The 19,179-nt window shown below is 45.0% G+C and overlaps 1 protein-coding gene across 1 annotated transcript in view; it reads left to right on the top strand.

Moving 5' to 3' along the window:
- Positions 1 to 5,211: 5,211 nt before the first annotated feature.
- The window catches only part of UNC45B (unc-45 myosin chaperone B), a 35,989-nt gene continuing 22,021 nt past the window's right edge, over positions 5,212 to 19,179 (top strand). The window contains 5 exon segments of the mRNA XM_038375780.2: positions 5,212 to 5,316; positions 11,215 to 11,376; positions 12,625 to 12,661; positions 16,265 to 16,440; positions 17,073 to 17,162. Coding sequence (XP_038231708.1) covers positions 11,215 to 11,376; positions 12,625 to 12,661; positions 16,265 to 16,440; positions 17,073 to 17,162 — 465 coding nt within the window. The 5' untranslated portion in view covers positions 5,212 to 5,316.

The following is a 19,179-nucleotide window of genomic DNA, read 5'->3' as shown; positions in this document are numbered from 1 at the left end:
CCATGCTATAGGGCTAGGCCGGGCAAGAAGTGATCCCCCAACCACCACCACCTACATGTAGGGGCCCTCTCGCGCTTACCTGAGCCAATGGCTAACAGGGAGGATTTTCAATGATGCTACAAGAAGGAATAGTAGTAGCACAGCTGCAGGAAGGATAGTGAAACCTCGTCCACAACTTAACCTGTACTGAACTCCATGCCAAAACCTTACTGAATCCAAAGAAATTTTGCTCTATTTCACCGTGGTTATTTACCAGTGATATTTATGTGCTGGGGGTTTTTATAATGAGCAGGTTGGCCAGTCATGCCTCAGATCGCTTTTTAAAAACCATTGCAGTCCATTGGCTGTCAGGCAGAAGATGCCTGAGCAATAACCTTCAGTCACACTTCAAAGCATGTACCAGTTGGCTGGGGTGTCAGGAGCCTTGATCTCCTGCTTATTTCTACTATTGATCCCCTGAAGAGCTGCATTTTGCATGGTAGGTTTATAGGGTATTCCAGGCAAAAATTGGCCAGTCACCTTAACTTGGAGACCCAGCAGACACCTGCTCTGTCATGGAATCTTAGAGGTTAGAGATGGAAGAGACCTATTAGGGTATCTAGGCCCCGTCCAAGCCAATGTGGGATTGCATTGCAGCACTTGGGTACAAGAGGCAAAATGAATTTTAGAAGTTTGAACACAGTAACTTTGTTCCTCTCACATCTCCAAACAGTTCCCCAGGTAGATGGCAAGATTGTGGACTAAACTGATGAACTTCATCCCCATTGAACACATGGATTGCCTTGCCATCTGGTCTCCTGTCATCTGAAATGGCAGGCTTCTTTCCTCGGTGTAGCTCTCAGCTTCAAGTCATTGGCGTCCACTACTTCCTGTGGGAGACTTTTCCACCGTCTGTGATAGATCCCCGAGTTAAGAAGTTATTCCCCATATTCAGCTTGGGTTTTTTTTGCTCTTCATCCCATTGCCTCGTTGATGCCTGGTGGAAGGCATCTCTGTAGACTTTCCCTTTCCTGCCACTTACCCAATTCAAATCATATTCTATCCACTGCGTCACTCCTGTTTCCGGATAGCCATCAACTATCAAGGTGTTAACTCATGTACCTAATTCAGTTGGACTGTAGCTTCTCTCTCAAAACATTCTCGCTCTCCTCTTTATTGTAGAACTTATTGATTGGGGGACAGAGGTTCATATGTCCCAGTTCTACTTTACATTAAACTGCAAAAATGTCCGCTTGCAGGCAGGTTTTTGGAGGCTCTCCCACGTCCTCGCATGATAGAGCACCTGCTATTTTGTTCCCCACCCCCTTATGTGATGAATTCTCCCATATCAAGCTGGGACAGCCAAACTCCAGTGTTGTTTTTCCATTGGATCCCTTCATCTAATGCAACCAGTCAGTGTCTGTGTACACCTGCAAACTTCCTGCCCTACAGCTAGGTTTCAAAAAATTAAGACAGCTCACAATGGCCTGGCATTCTCTCAAAAGTAGCATAACTTTTCTCTCTTGGGTGCTGGGTTTTGCTTAGATAAACACCTGAATGCCTCTTGCTCCACACTGAAGCTGGAATGCTACAGACATGGACAGAACTTGCGGTGGGGTTGACTCCTGGAGTTACCAGTTCTTCTTTCTGGAAAGAAAGTTACCTAGTGCTTAATCTTCTTGAAATTCCCTTTCACGTCTCAGTCCTTCTGAATATAATCAGCTATTACGCTGTTGTGCTTTTTCTGCACCTTTGACTTTCACAACATAAATTGTCTGCAAACTCAATATAACCATAACGATCAGTGTCCGCTCCGTATTCCTTTTATCCTAAGCCACCCTCTTCCTACCCCATTGACATTAGTCAACCAAACTGCTCATAAACCAATATCTTCAGATGTTTTGCCTTGATGGATTTGTTTTAGATTACAGATTAACTGTTTAAACTGAAATCCTCCATGAGCCATTATAAAGGTCTCTTGGGTTTTATGAAGGCACTCTATAAACTCACAACATGGTGTTGAGGGCTGATGTTTGTGAATTGTCAGCGTGTTGTCCTAATGAAGGCTCCAGTCATGGTGTCCCAGGAAGGAGATCGACTAGCCATTCCGTCTGTTGAAAGCGTCTCTGGAGACTGGGAGTAAAGGCCCGAAGGGAGGGAGGGCCTCCTTGCCAGGGGGGGTGTGCTATTTGCAGGGACTCAGCCTCACTTCCCTTTTTGAGCTTTCCACAAAATATTCCACAGGGCTGAAATGTCCCTCCGGGGGGTTGGTTTTATTAACATAAATTTGTCAAAAACACTATTTTTAAGACCCAAAATACAGTTCAACAGTATAATTCCCACTCCCAGCTCTGCCCTCCTCTGGCAATTCTGGGGGTTTACCTCACTGCCCATCCATTTCTATAGCAGGGGCCTCTTTGGCTTGGTTCTCTCAGGCCTCCCTTGTTTCATCCTGTCTCAGGACCTTCTGGCCTTGCCCCCGCCACCTGACATCCTCAATTGCTCCCTTATTTAAATCCCAGGTGCTCTCAGACCGCCTCGCTCAATCCTACTTGGAACTGGTGCAGGTGGGCCACCTCATTCCACTCCATGTGTGCCGCATATTTGTCTGACAACAGACATTGCAGCAACTCCTGCCTGTTGGAGCATCTGCAGGGGGGCTTCTGCTGAGCGGGTGTGATGGGGTCCTCAGCTCACCGCCCAGGATGGTGCTGTCTCTTGGTCATTCAAGAGAACAGCTCACAAGGTCAACACCCCTTTCCACGGTGGCAAGCCATCTCTCCACTTCTCCCTCTGGATCTGCAACTGCCTCTTTGTGACTGGGCCCTCCTGCCAGGTCACTATTTGCATTTCCCCTTTCTGGGTTGGAAAGTCTCCTCCCACACACAGTGATTTTGCCCAGTTGGGAAAGACCCCCTTGCAGGACCAGTGCCTACAGGGATGTTTGGAGAGGATGAGAAAGGTTGAGGTATGACTGGTTGCCAAGGTGTAGGTTGAATCCTGGGTGCTGATGGGATTGTTGGTGCTGGCATTGGAGGAATCTGTGAGTGTGTGTCTGTTGCAATGGACAGCAAGCTCACTGGAACAGCGGGAGGAACCTTTCTGTTTAACAATCCTATTGGCTCAAGGGTTGTAGTGTTAACTCTCAATTGCTCATTGAGATTGGCCATCGTGGCTTTGATCGCCATCATATCATTTGGAGATCCTTTATGGCTCTCTCAAGTGAGCTATTATTCTTAGCTGGAAGATTCGCTAGACGGTCATAAAGCTTTTGTAACAGATCCGAGATCCTTGCCTCTGTTAGGCCCGCCTCGTAACTTGAATCATCCGCTGTGCTCTGAGCTGCCTCTACTGCTTCGGGGTCCAGACTCTCCAATAGCTTGTCCATGGTGTGACCTGCTAATTCATCCATTGTCTGTGCACCTGTCACCTGTAGTCTTGCTGCTCCGACTGCCACCACCTCCGAGCCTCCTCCTGTATGGACGCCTGTGATGCGCATTGTGACTTTAATTGTGGTGCTGCTGGTTGTATGTTCTCCATGATTCAACATACGAAGTAATTCGACTAACCACTTAAAACTAGTGTCCTCTAGCTCCATGTCCATCTAGCATACTTCCTCCCCCCCACCCCCAAACAGGCTCAGGCAATCTTCCTATTCACTGCCTCGTAGTGCCACCCCCTCAGTGGCTGGGCAACCCGGGCCTGCCTTCTTCTCCGGGTTCCAGCTCAGGGACCCTCTTGCCAGCAGTCAAGGTCTGTTCCCTCTTAGACCTTATGCCTTTCCCTGAGCCAAGCCCTGCCTTCCTGACTGGCCCCCCCATCTGGGTTTACCAGCCCAAACACACCTCCCCTCTCCCAGGGAGTGGCCACAGACTTTCCCAGCAGCCCCCTTCTGCTGCCAGTTTCCTGCCTTTAGTGTCCCAGCTCTGCTGGTTCCTCCTCAGCTGGGCTTCCTCATTCAATCAAGGGGTTGCTTAGCCACCTGATTCCTCACACTGTGGCCTGTTGGGTTAATTAGCTCCCTTCTCAGTGCACATTAACCCTGTCTGGCCAAGCGTGGGGTGAACGCCCCCTGGCAGGGGGTCATCAAAAATTGTGGACATGCCCAGAGGAAGCATTTCAGTCCGTCAGTGTCTCGCAGTCATGCCCCAGCAATACAGAGGCCCAGTCCTAAGACTTCTCCAGTGAACAGGCTGATCAGTGGCCTGGAGACAGAGCATAAAGAGTAGGCAGTGCAGATGAAGCAATCTCTTCAGTTTGACTGTTTCTGTCAAACTGGTCGGGCCCTGTTCAGGTGGTGAGGCTATGGCCCAAGCCTGGGCTACCTGTTCACTGAGGGCTTGGTTCTCTGGCCAGAAGTTGTTCACCTGAGGCAAGAGCAATGTCTCTCTGCAGATCAGAGGCCTTGTGGGGTTCGCTAGGGAACGGGGTGCATGTTGGTCAGGGGGGTCTGTACAAACTCCCACGGCTTGGGGTATGGGCAGCCAGGCCTAGTGGATGGAGACTGAGTCAGAAGCCAGGAATCAGAGGGGGCAGAGCTATCTGGTGTCCAGTTATTTCCACTTCTTTAATGTTGTATTTGGAGCACGCTGAAATAATTGGGCTGTGCTCCTGATTAGTGTGCCACTGTAATTCTAAGACCCACACTCTCATCGCCTGGATGAGAAGTTATCCTGTGGAAGGCATAACCCCTTGGTAGGATTCAGCAGTTGGGGCAATACGGGACTGAATGTGAGCGTGGGACCTTTGCCAGGCTTGCTGTGAGTGCAGTGGTTCTGGGCTTTCATCATCACAGAGCGCATTGATTCCAAACAGACCAGAGAAGGAAGAACTGAATGGGATTCCTCTGAAGCAACTTCTCGAAGGCGCTGGGAGGCTCTAGTTGTTGCAGCTGCTGCCAGGTCTCTTCCCAGTTACAGGACTCAAACCATTGCGCCTGTGGCTCAGATGTCTCATGCTTCCTTAATGGACAGGGAAGGGGTCTGTGCATTTTGGGCAGGGGTGTTCCATCAGCCCCGCTGTCCGCTCTTCCTGTTTAAAAAGCCCACAGTCCAGGTTTCGGCAAGAGCAATGCAGGTGTTTGAAATGCATTTTGCCTCTTTAGCAGGAGGCATCAGAATCCTCCAATTCAAAAAACTTTTCCTTTGAAATCTGACCTCACCCCCAGCCCTGGCTCACTATCCTGCTGTCCTGGCTTCATGACCATTTCACTGAGCTATATAAAGCACAGGAGGCCAGCATATCGTGTAGTACAAGGGAGAAGCAAGTGGACGGGCTCAGCAAAGGAGAGTGTCCCAAGCTGCTGAGTGTCTCAGCATTTTGAATTATCCACACCAGGTATGGAGGGCAGGGATGGGCAGGAACCAGTGGGATGCAATTACTGGCCTTCGTACACTTAAGGAATTGACTAGGTTTTATTTGAATGCATTTCCACTGCAGGGTGGGAACTCGAATTCATGACAGGTTGACACTGACAGGCTGCAGGGGCAGCTAATGCTGCCCAAATATGGCTAGGAACTGAAATGCGAGATAGGATCTTTTCTCACCATGTGATGCATGCACACTGACCACCATTTACGTGCTGATTTTTAAGACTGCGCGTGCGCACACACCACACACCACACACAACGGCCGCTGATAAAAAGATAGTCTGTCTTTAAATAACGCTTTTAAAAAGCCAGGTCAGCCCCTTTCATGAGGAGCATTTTGGGTTTTGTTTTAAATGCTTCATTCTAGCAACCACTCCAATCGGCGTACTAATCGTACACCAGTTCTGGCAGTGGAAGGGCTTGAGGTGGTTCTAGAAATTCTTTCCTAGGAATATGGACACATAATCCATAATCTGAGGAAGTCCTTATTAGCCTTTTTCTTACTTGCCTTGTTGGCTGGATTTTTAAAAGGCTGGTTTTGAATTGGTTAACAATTAGTCAGTTGACATTTATAAGAAAAAATTTTAAATGGTCATGCCAAAATTCAAATTTTGACAAACTCGCATGTGCTTTTTTCATTTTGAAAATGTTTTTCCTAATGCCGAAATACAACATTGAGTATTTATTGTCTTGCAAAATTAATTTCAGTTTTGCCCTTCTTTCACGGCTACCACAGAAATGCAGTGTATACTATAGGCTGTCCAGGTTGAGTTTGTTTTGACCCTTTGAGCTTAGTTGCTGGTAGTGTTTTGCCAATTTCTTGACAAAAAGTAGCCAAAATACCAATGACTGCGTGTGGGGTCCGATCCCTAGATCTGTCTCTCACACACAAAGGGAAGTTTGCTCTTTTTCCTGAGAGGCAAGCTGGGAAATTCTTTGGCTATCATCTGCACAACGTTTTAGCACACACGCCACTTTTTATGCCAAGTTCAGTACAAATGTTAAGATTGGTCCCTAACTAATCTCTGAGGAACTCCACTAGTAAACCTCCTCCAGCCTGAGTGTTACTTTTTAAGAACGCACTGTGAACCCTCTTTAAACCGTTTCTTAATCCTCAACTTCAATCTCATATTAATCCCCATCTTATCTCCAATTAACTAATTTCCCAGTGGGAACTGTCAAATGTCTTACTGACATCCAGATAGATTAATCTATTGCATTTCCTGGCGGAACAAAAAAAAAAATCAAAAAGAAGAGTCATGTGTTCTCAAAGAAGGAGCTCAGGTTGGTCTGGCACAATCTACCTTTTGTAAAACCATGTTGTATTTATATCCCAATGACCATTAACCTCTGTCCTTAACTATTTTCTCATTCAAAATTTGTTCCAAGATCTTGCATACACTGAAGTCAAACTAACAGACCTGTAGTTTCCCATTACTTCTCCCCCCTTTCTTAAAAAAGAACTATATTAGCAATTCTCCCGTCATAGGGTACAACCTCTGAGTTTACAGATTCATTAAAACTATGCTACTGGCTTTCAATTTCATGTGCCAGTTTCTTTAATTTATTGGTTGGAGATTATCTGAGCCCCTTGATTTAGTACCATTAAGATGTTTGGTGTGACTTCCACCTTGGATGTGGTATTTCTACTTCATATCCTTGTTCCCATTTGCCACCCTGCCACACCTCTAAACTCTTCATTAGCCTCGCTAAAAACTGAGGCAATTTTTATTAGGTTTGGGCCATGCCTAGATTATCTTTAATCTCCACTTTACCAGTCCCATGTCTTTTCTTGTTGGAGTTGCGTCACAATACATTAATATATGTAAAGGTTGTCGTGTTCTCCAGGGCCAGTTTTAAGAGCAGCTACACTTCCAGCAAGACTGGCTGGTTCTCCCAAGTGATGGCAATATGAGTTTTCAATTTCTTTCCCCAGCTTCCTTAACCTTCAGTGAGGTGGCCGTAAGTGCTTGTGTTAAAATCTGCGATGCATGGCCTCTTGCTGAAGCTGCATGCATTGGGTGCGGATCATGAGATCAGACGGGTTCTAGGTTTGACTGCTGTGGCAAGGCACCCCTTCTGCCTTGCCAGACCTAGTGCACCCTCCTCTGCAGGGACAGGGCTGGGGTAAATCAGCCCTCTGGAGCGTGTCTGTCTTCCCTCTTTCAGGGTTTGTTTCTCAGAGCCTTCCCGTAGGCCTCGGGAAGGCCTGAAGTTTCTTCTGCCAAAACAAATATAACGCACCAAAAAGGAATGCCTTTCCCTAGCCCCCTCACGGGGGGCAGGTGTTGTCCTGTCGCTGGCCCCAGGGTCAGTCCTTCCCCTAAACAGGCACTGGGTTTGGGTGTCTCCTAGGGGAGGAGCGTCTCTCACACTGGCGAAGCCAATCTCCCTGATGCCACCAGCCTGCAGCAGCAGTTTATCTTTCCCCCTTGCCCCACCAGGAGAGAAGTTTTAACACATTTCAGGCAGCCCTTAATTGGACTCAGTGTCCTTAATTGACCTGAAGTACCCCTTCCCAGCTGTAGGAAAAAGGGTCTTTGCATTCTAGGGCTAATATCCCTGTTTTCCCAGACCCTCCTGCCCATCCAGCCCGACTTTGTCACCCTCCCAGGCACTGGGATCTGAATTCCAGACTTCTACTGTTTAAATAAATGTGCATTAGGAAAGAATCCGAGTGGATGGAAAAGACAGTTCCCTCCATCTCTGGCTCATTCAGTCCAACTTCCCTGATTCCATAATACTTAGCTCCCAACTACAGCAAAATTATCAGGAAAGGGCTGTGAAAAGAATGGAAAATAAGGAAGCTGTGTGATCATGGGAGACTTTAACTTCCCAGATATAGACTGGAGGACCAGTGCTAGCATTAAAAAGGGCTCAGATTTTCCTAGATGCGATAGCTGATGGATTCCTTCATCAAGTAGTTGCTGAACCGACTAGAGGGGATGCCATTTTAGATTTAATTTTGGTGAGTAGCGAGGACCTCATAGAAGAAATGGTTGTAGGGGACAATCTTGGCTCAAGTGATCATGAGCTAATTCAGTTCAAACTAAATGGAAGGATTAACAAAATAAATCTGCAACTAGGGTTTTTGATTTCAAAAGGGCTGACTTTCAAAAATGAAGGAAATTAGTTAGCGAAGTGGATTGGACTGAAGAACTTATGGATCTAAAGGTAGAGGAGGCCTGGGATTACTTTAAATCAAAGCTGCAGAAGCTATCGGAAGCCTGTATCCCAAGAAAGGGGAAAAAATTCATAGGAAGGAGTTGTAGACCAAGCTGGATGAGCAAGCATCTTAGAGAGGTGATTAAGAAGAAGCAGAAAGCATACAGGGAGTGGAAGATGGGAGGGATCAGCAAGGAAAGCTACCTAATTGAGGTCAGAACATGTAGGCATAAAGTGAGACAGGCTAAAAGTCGAGTAGAGTTGGACCTTGCAAAGGGAATTAAAACCAATAGTAAAAGGTTCTATAGCCATATAAATAAGAAGAAAACTAAGAAAGAAGAAGTGGAGCCGCTAACACTGAGGATGGAGTGGAGGTTAAAGATAATCTAGGCATGGCCCAATATCTAAACAAATACTTTGCCCCAGTCTTTAATAAGGCTAAAGAGATCTTAGGGATAATGGTAGCATGACAAATGGGAATGAGGATATGGAGGTAGATATTACCATATCTGAGGTAGAAGCGAAACTGAAACAGCTTAATGGGACTAAATCGGAGGGCCCAGATAATCTTCATCTAAGAATTTAAAAGAATTGGCACCTGAAATTGCAAGCCCATTAGCAAGAATTTTTAATGAATCTGTAAACTCAGGAGTAGTACCGAATGATTGGAGAATTGCTAATATAGTTCCTATTTTTAAGAAAGGAAAAAAAAGTGATCCGGGTAACTACAGGCCAGTTAGTTTGACATCTGTAGTATGCAAGGTCCTGGAAAAAATTTTGAAGGAGAAATTAGTTAAGGACATTGAAGTCAATGGTAAATGGGACAAAATACAACATGGCTTTACAAAGGTAGATCATGCCAAACCAACCTAATCTCCTTTTTTGAAAAGGTAACAGATTTTTAGATAAAGGAAATGCAGTGGATCTAATTTACCTAGATTTCAGTAAGGCATTTGATACTGTGCCACATGGGGAATTATCAGTTAAATTGGAGAAGATGGGGATCAATATGCACATCAAAAGGTGGATAAGGAATTGGTTAAAGGGGAGACTGCAACAGGTCCTACTGAAAGGCAAATTGTCAGGTTGGAGGAGGTTACCAGTGGAGTTCCTCAGGGATCGGTTTTGGGACCAATCTTATTTAATCTTTTATTAACTGACCTTAGCACAAAAAGTGGGAGTGCGCTAATAAAGTTTGCAGATGATACAGAGCTGGGAGGTATTGCCAATTCGGAGAAGGATCGGGATATTATACAGGAGGATCTGGATGACCTTGTAAACTGGAGTAATAGTAATAGGATGAAATTTAATAGTGAGAAGTGTAAGGTTATGCATTTAGGGATTAATAACAAGAATTTTAGTTATAAGTTGGGGACGCATCAATTAGAAGTAACGGAAGAGGAAGACCTTGGAGTATTGGTTGATCATAGGATGACTATGAGCTGCCAATGTGATATGGCTGTGAAAAAAGCTAATGCGGTTTTGGGGATCAGGAGAGGCATTTCCAGTAGGGATAAGGAGTTTTTAGTACCATTATACAAGGCACTGGTGAGACCTCACCTAGAATACTGTGTGCAGTTCTGGTCTCCCATGTTTAAGAAGGATGAATTCAAACTGGAACAGGTACAGAGAAGGGCTACTAGGATGATCCGAGGAATGGAAAACTTGTCTTATAAAAGGAGACTTAAGGAGCTTGGCTTGTTTAGCCTAACTAAAAGAAGGTTGAGGGGAGATATGATTGCTCTCTATATATATCAGAGGGATAAATACAGGAGAGGGAGAGGAATTATTTAAGCTCAGCACCAATGTGGACACAAGAACAAATGGGTATAAACTGGCCACCAGGAAGTTTAGACTTGAAATCAGACGAAGGTTTTTAACCATCAGAGGAGTGAAGTTTTGGAATAGCCTTCCAAGGGAAGCAGTGGGGCCAAAAGATCTATCTGGTTTTAAGATTCTACTTGATAAGTTTATGGAGGAGATGGTATGATGGGATAATGGGATTTTGGTAAGTAATTGATCTTTAAATATTCAGGATAAATAGGCCAAATCCCCTGAGATGGGATATTAGATGGATGGGATCTGAGTTACCCAGGAAAGAATTTTCTGTAGTATCTGGCTGGTGAATCTTGCCCATATGCTCAGGGTTTAGCTGATTGCCATATTTGGGGTCAGGAAGGAATTTTCCTCCAGGGCAGATTGGAGAGTCCCTGGAGGTTTTTCACCTTCCTCTGTAGCATGGGGCATGGTTGACTTGAGGGAGGCTTCTCTGCTCCTTGAAGTCTTTAAACCATGATTTAAGGACTTCAATAGCTCAGACATGGGTGAGGTTTTTCATAGGGGTGGGTGAGATTCTGTGGCCTGCGCTGTGCAGGAGGTCGGACTAGATGATCAGAATGGTCCCTTCTGACCTTAGTATCTATGAATCTAAAAGAATTTGGTGACCAATTAGAGCAACTCCCCATCCCAGTATTGCTACCCTGATGCTGACATTCTGCATTGTCCTGCGCTAGTTACCCAGCATTATGCAGCACTTTTCCATCAGTACAAGGGAGATGTTTAATCTTCCCTGCACTCTATGAGGCAAGTAACTGAGCATAGAAAGTGCTGCACGTTTTTCAAATATTAACTGAAGCATTAACTGAAATTGATACTGCCCCAAAGCTTATGAGAGAGGCTGAACTGTGGCTTCCTTCCCCAGATGGAGGACCCGGCTCAGTTGAAGGAGGAAGGCAATAAGTATTTTCAGGCCGACGACTATGAGAATGCTATTAACAGCTATACCAGAGCCATGAAACTTACCAAGGACAAGTCACTGCAGGCCATTCTGTACAGAAATAGGGCAGCTTGCTTCCTAAAAAAGGTGAGATGAGAACCTCTGACCTGGGTCTGGATTAGGGGGGAAGTGAAGGATTATAGCAACTAGTGATGGTGGACAGGTGGGTTTGGGCATTGGGGGGCTTAGCTGCTCACTTTATTTTTAATATAGAAAACAGTGCCGCTCGCACGACTAGTTCCAAAACGTTTTGCTCTCTTCGGCATATAAAGTTGTGAGCCCGGAGACATGCAGGGTACTGGTGTTCTGCAATTGCTTTGAGCCACTTGCATCACAACTAATTTCTAAGACGTTACTTTGATCTAGATACACTAAAGTGCATTTTTCTTTCCATGGAGTGTTTCTGGTTGGGCTACAATTTCACTTTGGAGACAAGTATTTATAGAGGTCTAATGCGAAAGGCTAAAAATCAGGAGGGGTTTATTTACTGTGAGGGAATAGAGTTGAGCCACTGTCCTCAGTCGTTTGTCCTTGTGTCTGAGCCTTCCTGCCTATTAAACAAACAGGATCTGACTGGAACACACTACCTAGCACAAACCAAATGGAAACAAGTAAGTTCTTAAAAAGCAGGGACCACACAAACAGAGGCCTTCAGTTATTCTCAACCTGCCAAAGAGCCATAGTCCTGCAGTATTAACTCTGCCAGCACTCACTACCAAGAGGATGTTAATTCCAGTAAAGTTCCAGGTGACACTGTTTGAGGATGAAGCAAAAATGCCAGAAGCTACATCCCACTATGCCTCCAGGGCATAAGGTACTAGCTGAGGAATGTTAGCCTCTGGGCCCAGCCTGTAGAGAAGGGCCCCATGCAGCTTATCAGTTAAGGGAGATTTTAGCCCAAACAATAGAGGTTTTTGGTAGCAGAGGGACCTGAATTCTTGACACTCATCCCTGTGTACATTTTATATATGTGTCTCTTCAGAATATATAATTTGGGTGCCAGCTTATCCACACATATAACAAAGGAGTCTAACTCTCACTAGGCCGTTTATGGTGACTTGCTATGATGATTTCTACAAAAGATCATCATACACAAGCCTGCCTATTCCCTGAGCATCTTTGCTACTGATATGGCCAGGAGAAAACCTTGAACTGATGCAGAACCAGCTCTTTGGAGATCCTCCATTGCTCAGTGTTTGCACTGGAAGCTGTTACAATGTATCTTATGTGACAATCTTCTCAGCCCTACATTTCTATGATTCTATACCAATAAGGAAAGAGTGTCTATTGCCCATCTTTATAGCTAATGAATCTCTATTCCCTCTGAATCGACAGGAGAGCTATGCCCAAGCAGCATCGGATGCTTCTAGAGGTAAGCAGAAGGAGAGCTCTAAAATGTGGGCTTTGAGTCTCGCTACATGCACTTGCTCCTCCATCTAGTCTGTTCTCAGATCTGGTTTTGTGTCCGCTTAATAAAACCAGTTAAACTCACACTTAAACTTTTTTTTAATTTGATTGGTGTTAGTTATGTGATAGGTTTTGCATAAATGAAAAGGTAAATATAAAAAGGTAACTACTATATACTGTACTCATGTAGCTTTACTGTTTTGTGTAGTTCAAGAAATCAGCTATAAATTGTTTTGCTTATAATGTTAAATACCAGGATTCTATACTAGTTCATATAAAATTCATCCTCTTAACTTTACAGTGAAATGAGAGTGTCACTGTTCCATGTGCTCATAGAATGGGTGTGCTGGGGAACAGGAATACAGGTATCATCTCTACATGTCCATTGTGCTTAAAGGGGGATGAAAGAGTTCTACCCGGGTAAACGTGTCCTTAAAACTGAAGATTTAAAAAGATCTCAAACCTCAGTGAACGCACTCTCATTAGGAAAGGGATCAATAATAAGACAGTAAATATCATAATGCCATTATATAAATCCACAGTATGCCCACACTTTGAATACTGCATGCAGTTCTGGTCACCCCATTTGAAAAACATTAAAACTGGAAAAGGTTCAGAGAAGAGCAACAGAAATTAAGGGTCTGGAACAGCTTCCATATGAGGAGAGATTGAAAAGACTGGGAGTTTTCAGCTTGGACTACTAAGGGAATGTTCTGATAGAGATCTATAAAATCATGAATGGTGTTAGAGAAAGTGAATAGGGAAGTGGTGTTTACTCCTTCACATAACACAAGAACCAGGGATCACCCAATGAAATTAGTAGGCAGCAAGTTTAAAACAAACAAAGGAAGTGCTACTTCACACACTGCTCAGTCAACCGGTGGAACTCCTTGCCAGGGGATATTGTGAAGACCAAAACTATATTGGGTTTCAAAAAGAACTAGATAAGTTCATGGAGGATAGATCCACAAATGGCTATTAGCCAAGATGATCGGGTGAAACCCTATGATCTGGGTGTCCCTAACCTCTGACTGCCAGAAGTTGGGACTGGATGACAGGGGATGGATCAGTCGATCGCCTGTTCTGTTCATTCCCCTGAAACACCTGGCATTAGCCGCTGTCGGAAGACAGGATACTGGGCTCAGTGGACCTTTGGTCTGACTCCGAATGGATGTTCTTATGTTTACTTTGGCAAATCCATTCAGTGAACTAATAGGGAAAAAATCTCTTCCCTAGACAAAAATCCATGTTCAAGTGTCAGTGTGGATCCCACTCTAGGCACATGTGAGCCTCACGCACTCAAGATCTGAATCTTTTGAATAACAGTGTCCATTGGGCTACGTCTGTGCCATGCATGTCCTCATAGCTCCCCACCCCACAAACCCAAGGACATCAAGGGCCTGGTAACCATTACTGTCCCTCTGTTCCCTCTTTCCACCCATGGCACTGAGATGGAATTAGTGATGTCTGACCCACTATCTCTTAGCCCTTTTTCCTCTGATTCTGAGTCAGATTGGAATCAGTTTTCTCCACCCTTATTAATTTTTCCCCTTTTAATTCAGAACCACTAAACCTTTTTGTTTCGCTTGGTGCTCTGTGCCTAATGGCAGACTCCAAGCCTGCAAGCTCTAAGCATTGCCTATCTTGCAATGGCTTAATCCCTTTCCTTGACTGCCACAGCCATTGTCTTTTTTGCCTTTAATGTGAGTCTAGCTAACTTAGGTACTTATGAAGTGCCCATCACCATAGTACTTGAGCAGCTCGCAATCTTCAGGTATTTATCCTCACAACTGCCCTGTGAGGTTGGGCTAGACTGTCATCCCCATTTCACAGATGGGGAACTGAGGCACAAAGAAACTAAGTGACTTGCCTAAGATCACACAGGGAGTCTGTGGCACAGCAAGGAATTGAACCCAGGTCTCCAGTCCTCGGCTAATCTCCTAACCACTGGGCTATCCTGCCATATTCCAGTCATATTCCAGATTGGCATTCTGTTTGCTGAACATTCTCTCCATGGGCATGGGATTATTGGGACACCTCCCTTGAGCTTCACCTGATGGACAAATACATGCTGGCAACCTCAGATCCAGATGAGAGAAGATCAGCCTCTGATCAGGTCCCTGTAAAGTCATCCCCTACAAGTGCCCCTACCAGCTGGCGTGACTCCAAAGACCAAGTACTGACTGGAACTCTGTATCCAGTAAAGACTTGGCACTGACTACCACTCCAGTACCAGCAATGTCACTGACTACCACTCCAGTACCAGCAATGTCAGTATAGAACCTGGTGCTGCCTCTTCCCATGGTATAAAAATTCTCGAAGGGATTGTTGCATACTGTCCCACCCGTCCGAGAACCCCCTCCTGCCTGGGATCTGAATGACATTCTTGCAAGAGCTGCTTTTTGGATCCTCTTTATAGCACCTTTCCCTCAAGACTCCTCTTAGCTGCAGTCACATTGGCTAGAAGGGTCAGCGAACGCCGAGCTCTTATGGTTGAACCCCCTTGTGCAACAGAGTTTTCAGACTTCCTCTGAGGCTTAACCCTAACATGGTCTCTGTTTTCCATTTGCAAAGTCTCCCACCTTACCTGTATTCTCCCAAAACCCCATTCGGCGCTTGGGGAGAAGACACGCCACACTTGGGACATTATTATGCTATATTGCTATGTTAAAGCCCTTCAGACTGTCTTCTCATCCCTTCGTGGCCCTGTCCTCCCAGATGATATCAAAATGGATCACGCAGTGCCTATCAATCAGCTACCAAATGACCAATCACTCCACCAGAGCACAAATTACCCCTTCTGCCAGCTTCAGGAACATGCCCAAACTGGAAATTTGTAAGGGAGCTCTGGGAAATAACTCCCTGATGTTCGTTAAGCACTGTGCCCTTGAATGGGTATTACCATCCCTGGTTGGTTAGATCATCAGGATGACTCAACCCCACTTTCCAGGTGAGATGCTGGTTGTCAGTCACCTAAAGTGGGTTCCACACTGACAACATAGATTCATAGGCTTTAAAGTCCAAAGGGACAATCATGATCCTCTAGTCTGACCTTTTGCACATTGCAGCCACAGAGCCTCACCCACCCACTCCTGTAATAGACCCTAACCTCTGGCTGAGTTACTGAAGTCCTCAGATCATCGTTTAAAAACTCTGAGTTACAGAGAACCCACCATTGACACTAGTTTAAACCAGCAAGTGAGCTGTGCCCCGGGCTGCAGAGGAAGGCAAAAAAAAAAAAAACCCCAGAGTCTCTGCCAGATTTGGGATCAGGAAGGATTTTTCCCCGGGTCAGATTGGCAATCAGTTAGACCCTGAACATGTGGGCAAGACCCTCCAGGCATCTTAAAGAACCAATTACTTTGTCACTGCTCTTTTGAGCATCATTCCGTGTTTTTGGAAACAGATATACGGATTGCATTTGACTGTGTCAGCTATCAGATAGTATAGAGGTTTATTGAAGGAACAGGGTAAGTACCTTCATCGTTACTGTCTTAGTGAATTCTCTGTATGGGGCTGGACTTTTAAGCAAATGTTGATTCCTTTTTGTACTTGATCACTTTCCTAGCGATTGACATCAATGCTTCAGATATTAAGGCCCTGTACAGGCGCAGCCAGGCTCTGGAGAGGCTGGGGAAGTTGGACCAAGCCTTCAAAGACGTCCAGAGGTGTGCCACCATTGAGCCCCGCAACAAAAACTTCCAGGAGACCCTGAGGCGACTGGGAGCCAATATTCAGGAAAAGGTAAATGCCTTTGCAACAGCACCAAATACTTGGCAATGCACACAGAGCTTTGCATCCAGGTGTATTGAAACTGAAGATGCACCTCTGTAATCCAGAGCAAGCATCTCCGCTGAGTGCAGATGGTAACTGTCGCTCGGGGGGCTGGAAGATGACTTGCCATGTGTTCAAAGGCCTGCGCACCACACAGAGAGAACAGCTTATGGGCTGAACCTCTGGCTCTATCCTCGCACTTCAGAGGTGGAAAGATGCACACGGCAAAAGTCAAAAACCAAAGTCCGTGTTCAGAGTCAGCCGTGTTAGTCTGTAGTACAAAAAGAAAAAGGGAGTACTTGTGGCACCTTAGAGACTAACAAATTTATTTGAGCATAAGCTTTCGTGAGCTACAGCATCCAATGAAGTGAGCTGTAGCTCACAAAAGTTTATGCTCAAATAAATTTGTTAGTCTCTAAGGTGCCACAAGTCCTCCTTTTCTTTTTGAAAAGTCCGTGTGCAGCTGAAGCTGATTGAACAGGCAGTTTAAAATGATTGCAGTCTGAGTCAGAGATGCACGCAGCTGAAACAGAAATGGGAGACGTCTGCCTCAGGTTTCTGTCCTTGTGCCCAACATATGACATTCTTTCATCCCTCTGCAGCTGCGCATTGAGTTCTCCACCGATGCCAGAGTGCGAAACATGTTTGACATCCTGCTGGATGGGACCAGTGAGAAAGAGAAGCGAGAGAAGGTGAGACTTAAAAGGCAGCTGGCGAGATTACTGATATTAACTTTATCAGACTTCAAAGCCCACAGTCAGGAGCAAAAGTCGTCCTTGCCTTCCCCAGCCATTCAAAGGGCTCCAGATACATGAACAAATAGAAGGGGGAAAAGGAGGAACTGAACTCAGTGAGACGGCAGAGAACTGACCTGCTCAGAGTGGCAGCCCTACAAAGCCACTGGAATGTCAGCAAAAGCTCCCAAATCACAAACTCAAGTCAAAACCAGATCTGGTGTCTGCTCCCCGTATCTAATTGCCCATCCCTTATTCCCCCTTGTCAAGGTTCCTTCCCCACTCTAAACTCTAGGGCACAGATGTGGGGACCTGCATGGAAAAAACCCCTAAGCTTATTCTTACCAGCTTAGGTTAAAACTTCCCCAAGGTACATACTATTTTACTTTTTGTCCCTGGACTTTATTGCTACCACCACCAAGCGTCTAACAAAAACAACAGGGAAAGAGCCCACTTGGAAACATCTTTTCCCCCAAGCCCTACACCCCCTTTCCTTGATAAAAATCCTCACCAATTTGCATAGGTGAACACAGACCCAAACCCTTGGATTTTAAGAACAATGAAAAACAATCAGGTTCTTAAAAGAAGAATTTTAATTTAAAGAAAAAGTAAAAGAATCACCTCTGTAAAATCAGGACAGTAAATACCTTACAGGGTAATCAGATTCAAAACATAGAGAATCCCTCTAGGCAAAACCTTAAGTTACAAAAAGACACAAAAACAGGACTATCCATTCCATTCAGCAGAACTTATTTTATCAGCCATTTAAACAAAACAAAATCTAATGCATAACTAATTTGCTTACTGACTTTTTACAGGAGTTCTGACCTGCATTCCTGCTCTGATCCCGGCAAAAGCGACACACAGACAGAGAGAGAGAACTCTTTGTTTCTCGCCCCCACCACCTCCAGCTTTGAAAGTATCTTGTCTCCTCATTGGTCATTTTGGTCAGGTGCCAGCGAGGTTAGCTTTTTAACCCTTTACAGGTGAAAGGGTTTTTCCTCTGGCCAGGAGGGATTTAAAGGTGGTTAGCCTTCCCTTTATATTTATGACACCCCTCTTCCTGCCGCTCCCTCCTCCCCAAAGCATTTTCCAATGTTCAAAGAGAAGGACCCCAGCTCCACCTGCTCTTTGCCCAGTTGAGTCGTATGTCGCTCAAGAGAGCGCTCCCTCCCCTTCCCATGGGACATTATTCCACAGCCTAACACTGTGGCTCTCAACCTTTCCAGACTATTGTACCCCTTTCATAGATTCATAGATATTAAGGTCAGAAGGGACCATTATGATCATCTAGTCTGATCTCCTGCACAATGCTGGTCACAGAATTTCACCCACCCACTCCTGCGATAAACCTCTCACTTATGTCTGAGCTATTGAAGTCCTCAAATCATGGTTTAAAGACTCCTTTCAAAGTCTGATTTGTCTGTGTATCCCCAAGTTTCACCTCCCTTAAAAATGACTTGTTTACAGACTCAGACATAAAAATACAAACCCGTCACAGCACACTATTACTGAAAAAGTGCTGACTCTCTCATTTTTACCATGTCATTATAAAATAAATCAACTGGAATATAAATATGGTCCTTACATTTCAGTGTATAGTATATTGAGCAGTATAAACAAGTCGTTGTATGACATATTAGTTTGCACTGACTTCGCTAGTGCTTCTTATGTAGCCTGTGTAAAACTAGGCAAATATCTAGATGAGTTGATGTATCCCCTGGAATTTCTGCGTACCCAGAACCACTGGCCTAACAGATCTTGCTGTCAGGAAACTATTCTTTCCCTTCATTATTTCTAGCTGTCCCCCCTTACACCACCCCACATGATTCGTTTTCAGTTGTGATGCCTTCAAATATTTGCAAACTGTTAGTTTCTGAAACCTCACTTAGCCAACCTCTATTGCCTTACCCCTTTTTTCTTTATCCTTCTATCGCTACGTCTACGCTACATGCCACTGGCAGTGGTGTTTAGT

Source organism: Dermochelys coriacea, chromosome 17, assembly GCF_009764565.3.
Source record: "Dermochelys coriacea isolate rDerCor1 chromosome 17, rDerCor1.pri.v4, whole genome shotgun sequence".
Taxonomy (NCBI): Eukaryota; Metazoa; Chordata; order Testudines; family Dermochelyidae; genus Dermochelys; species Dermochelys coriacea.
Note: the sequence above shows the minus strand (reverse complement) of the source record. Positions and strands in the feature narration are given on the sequence as shown.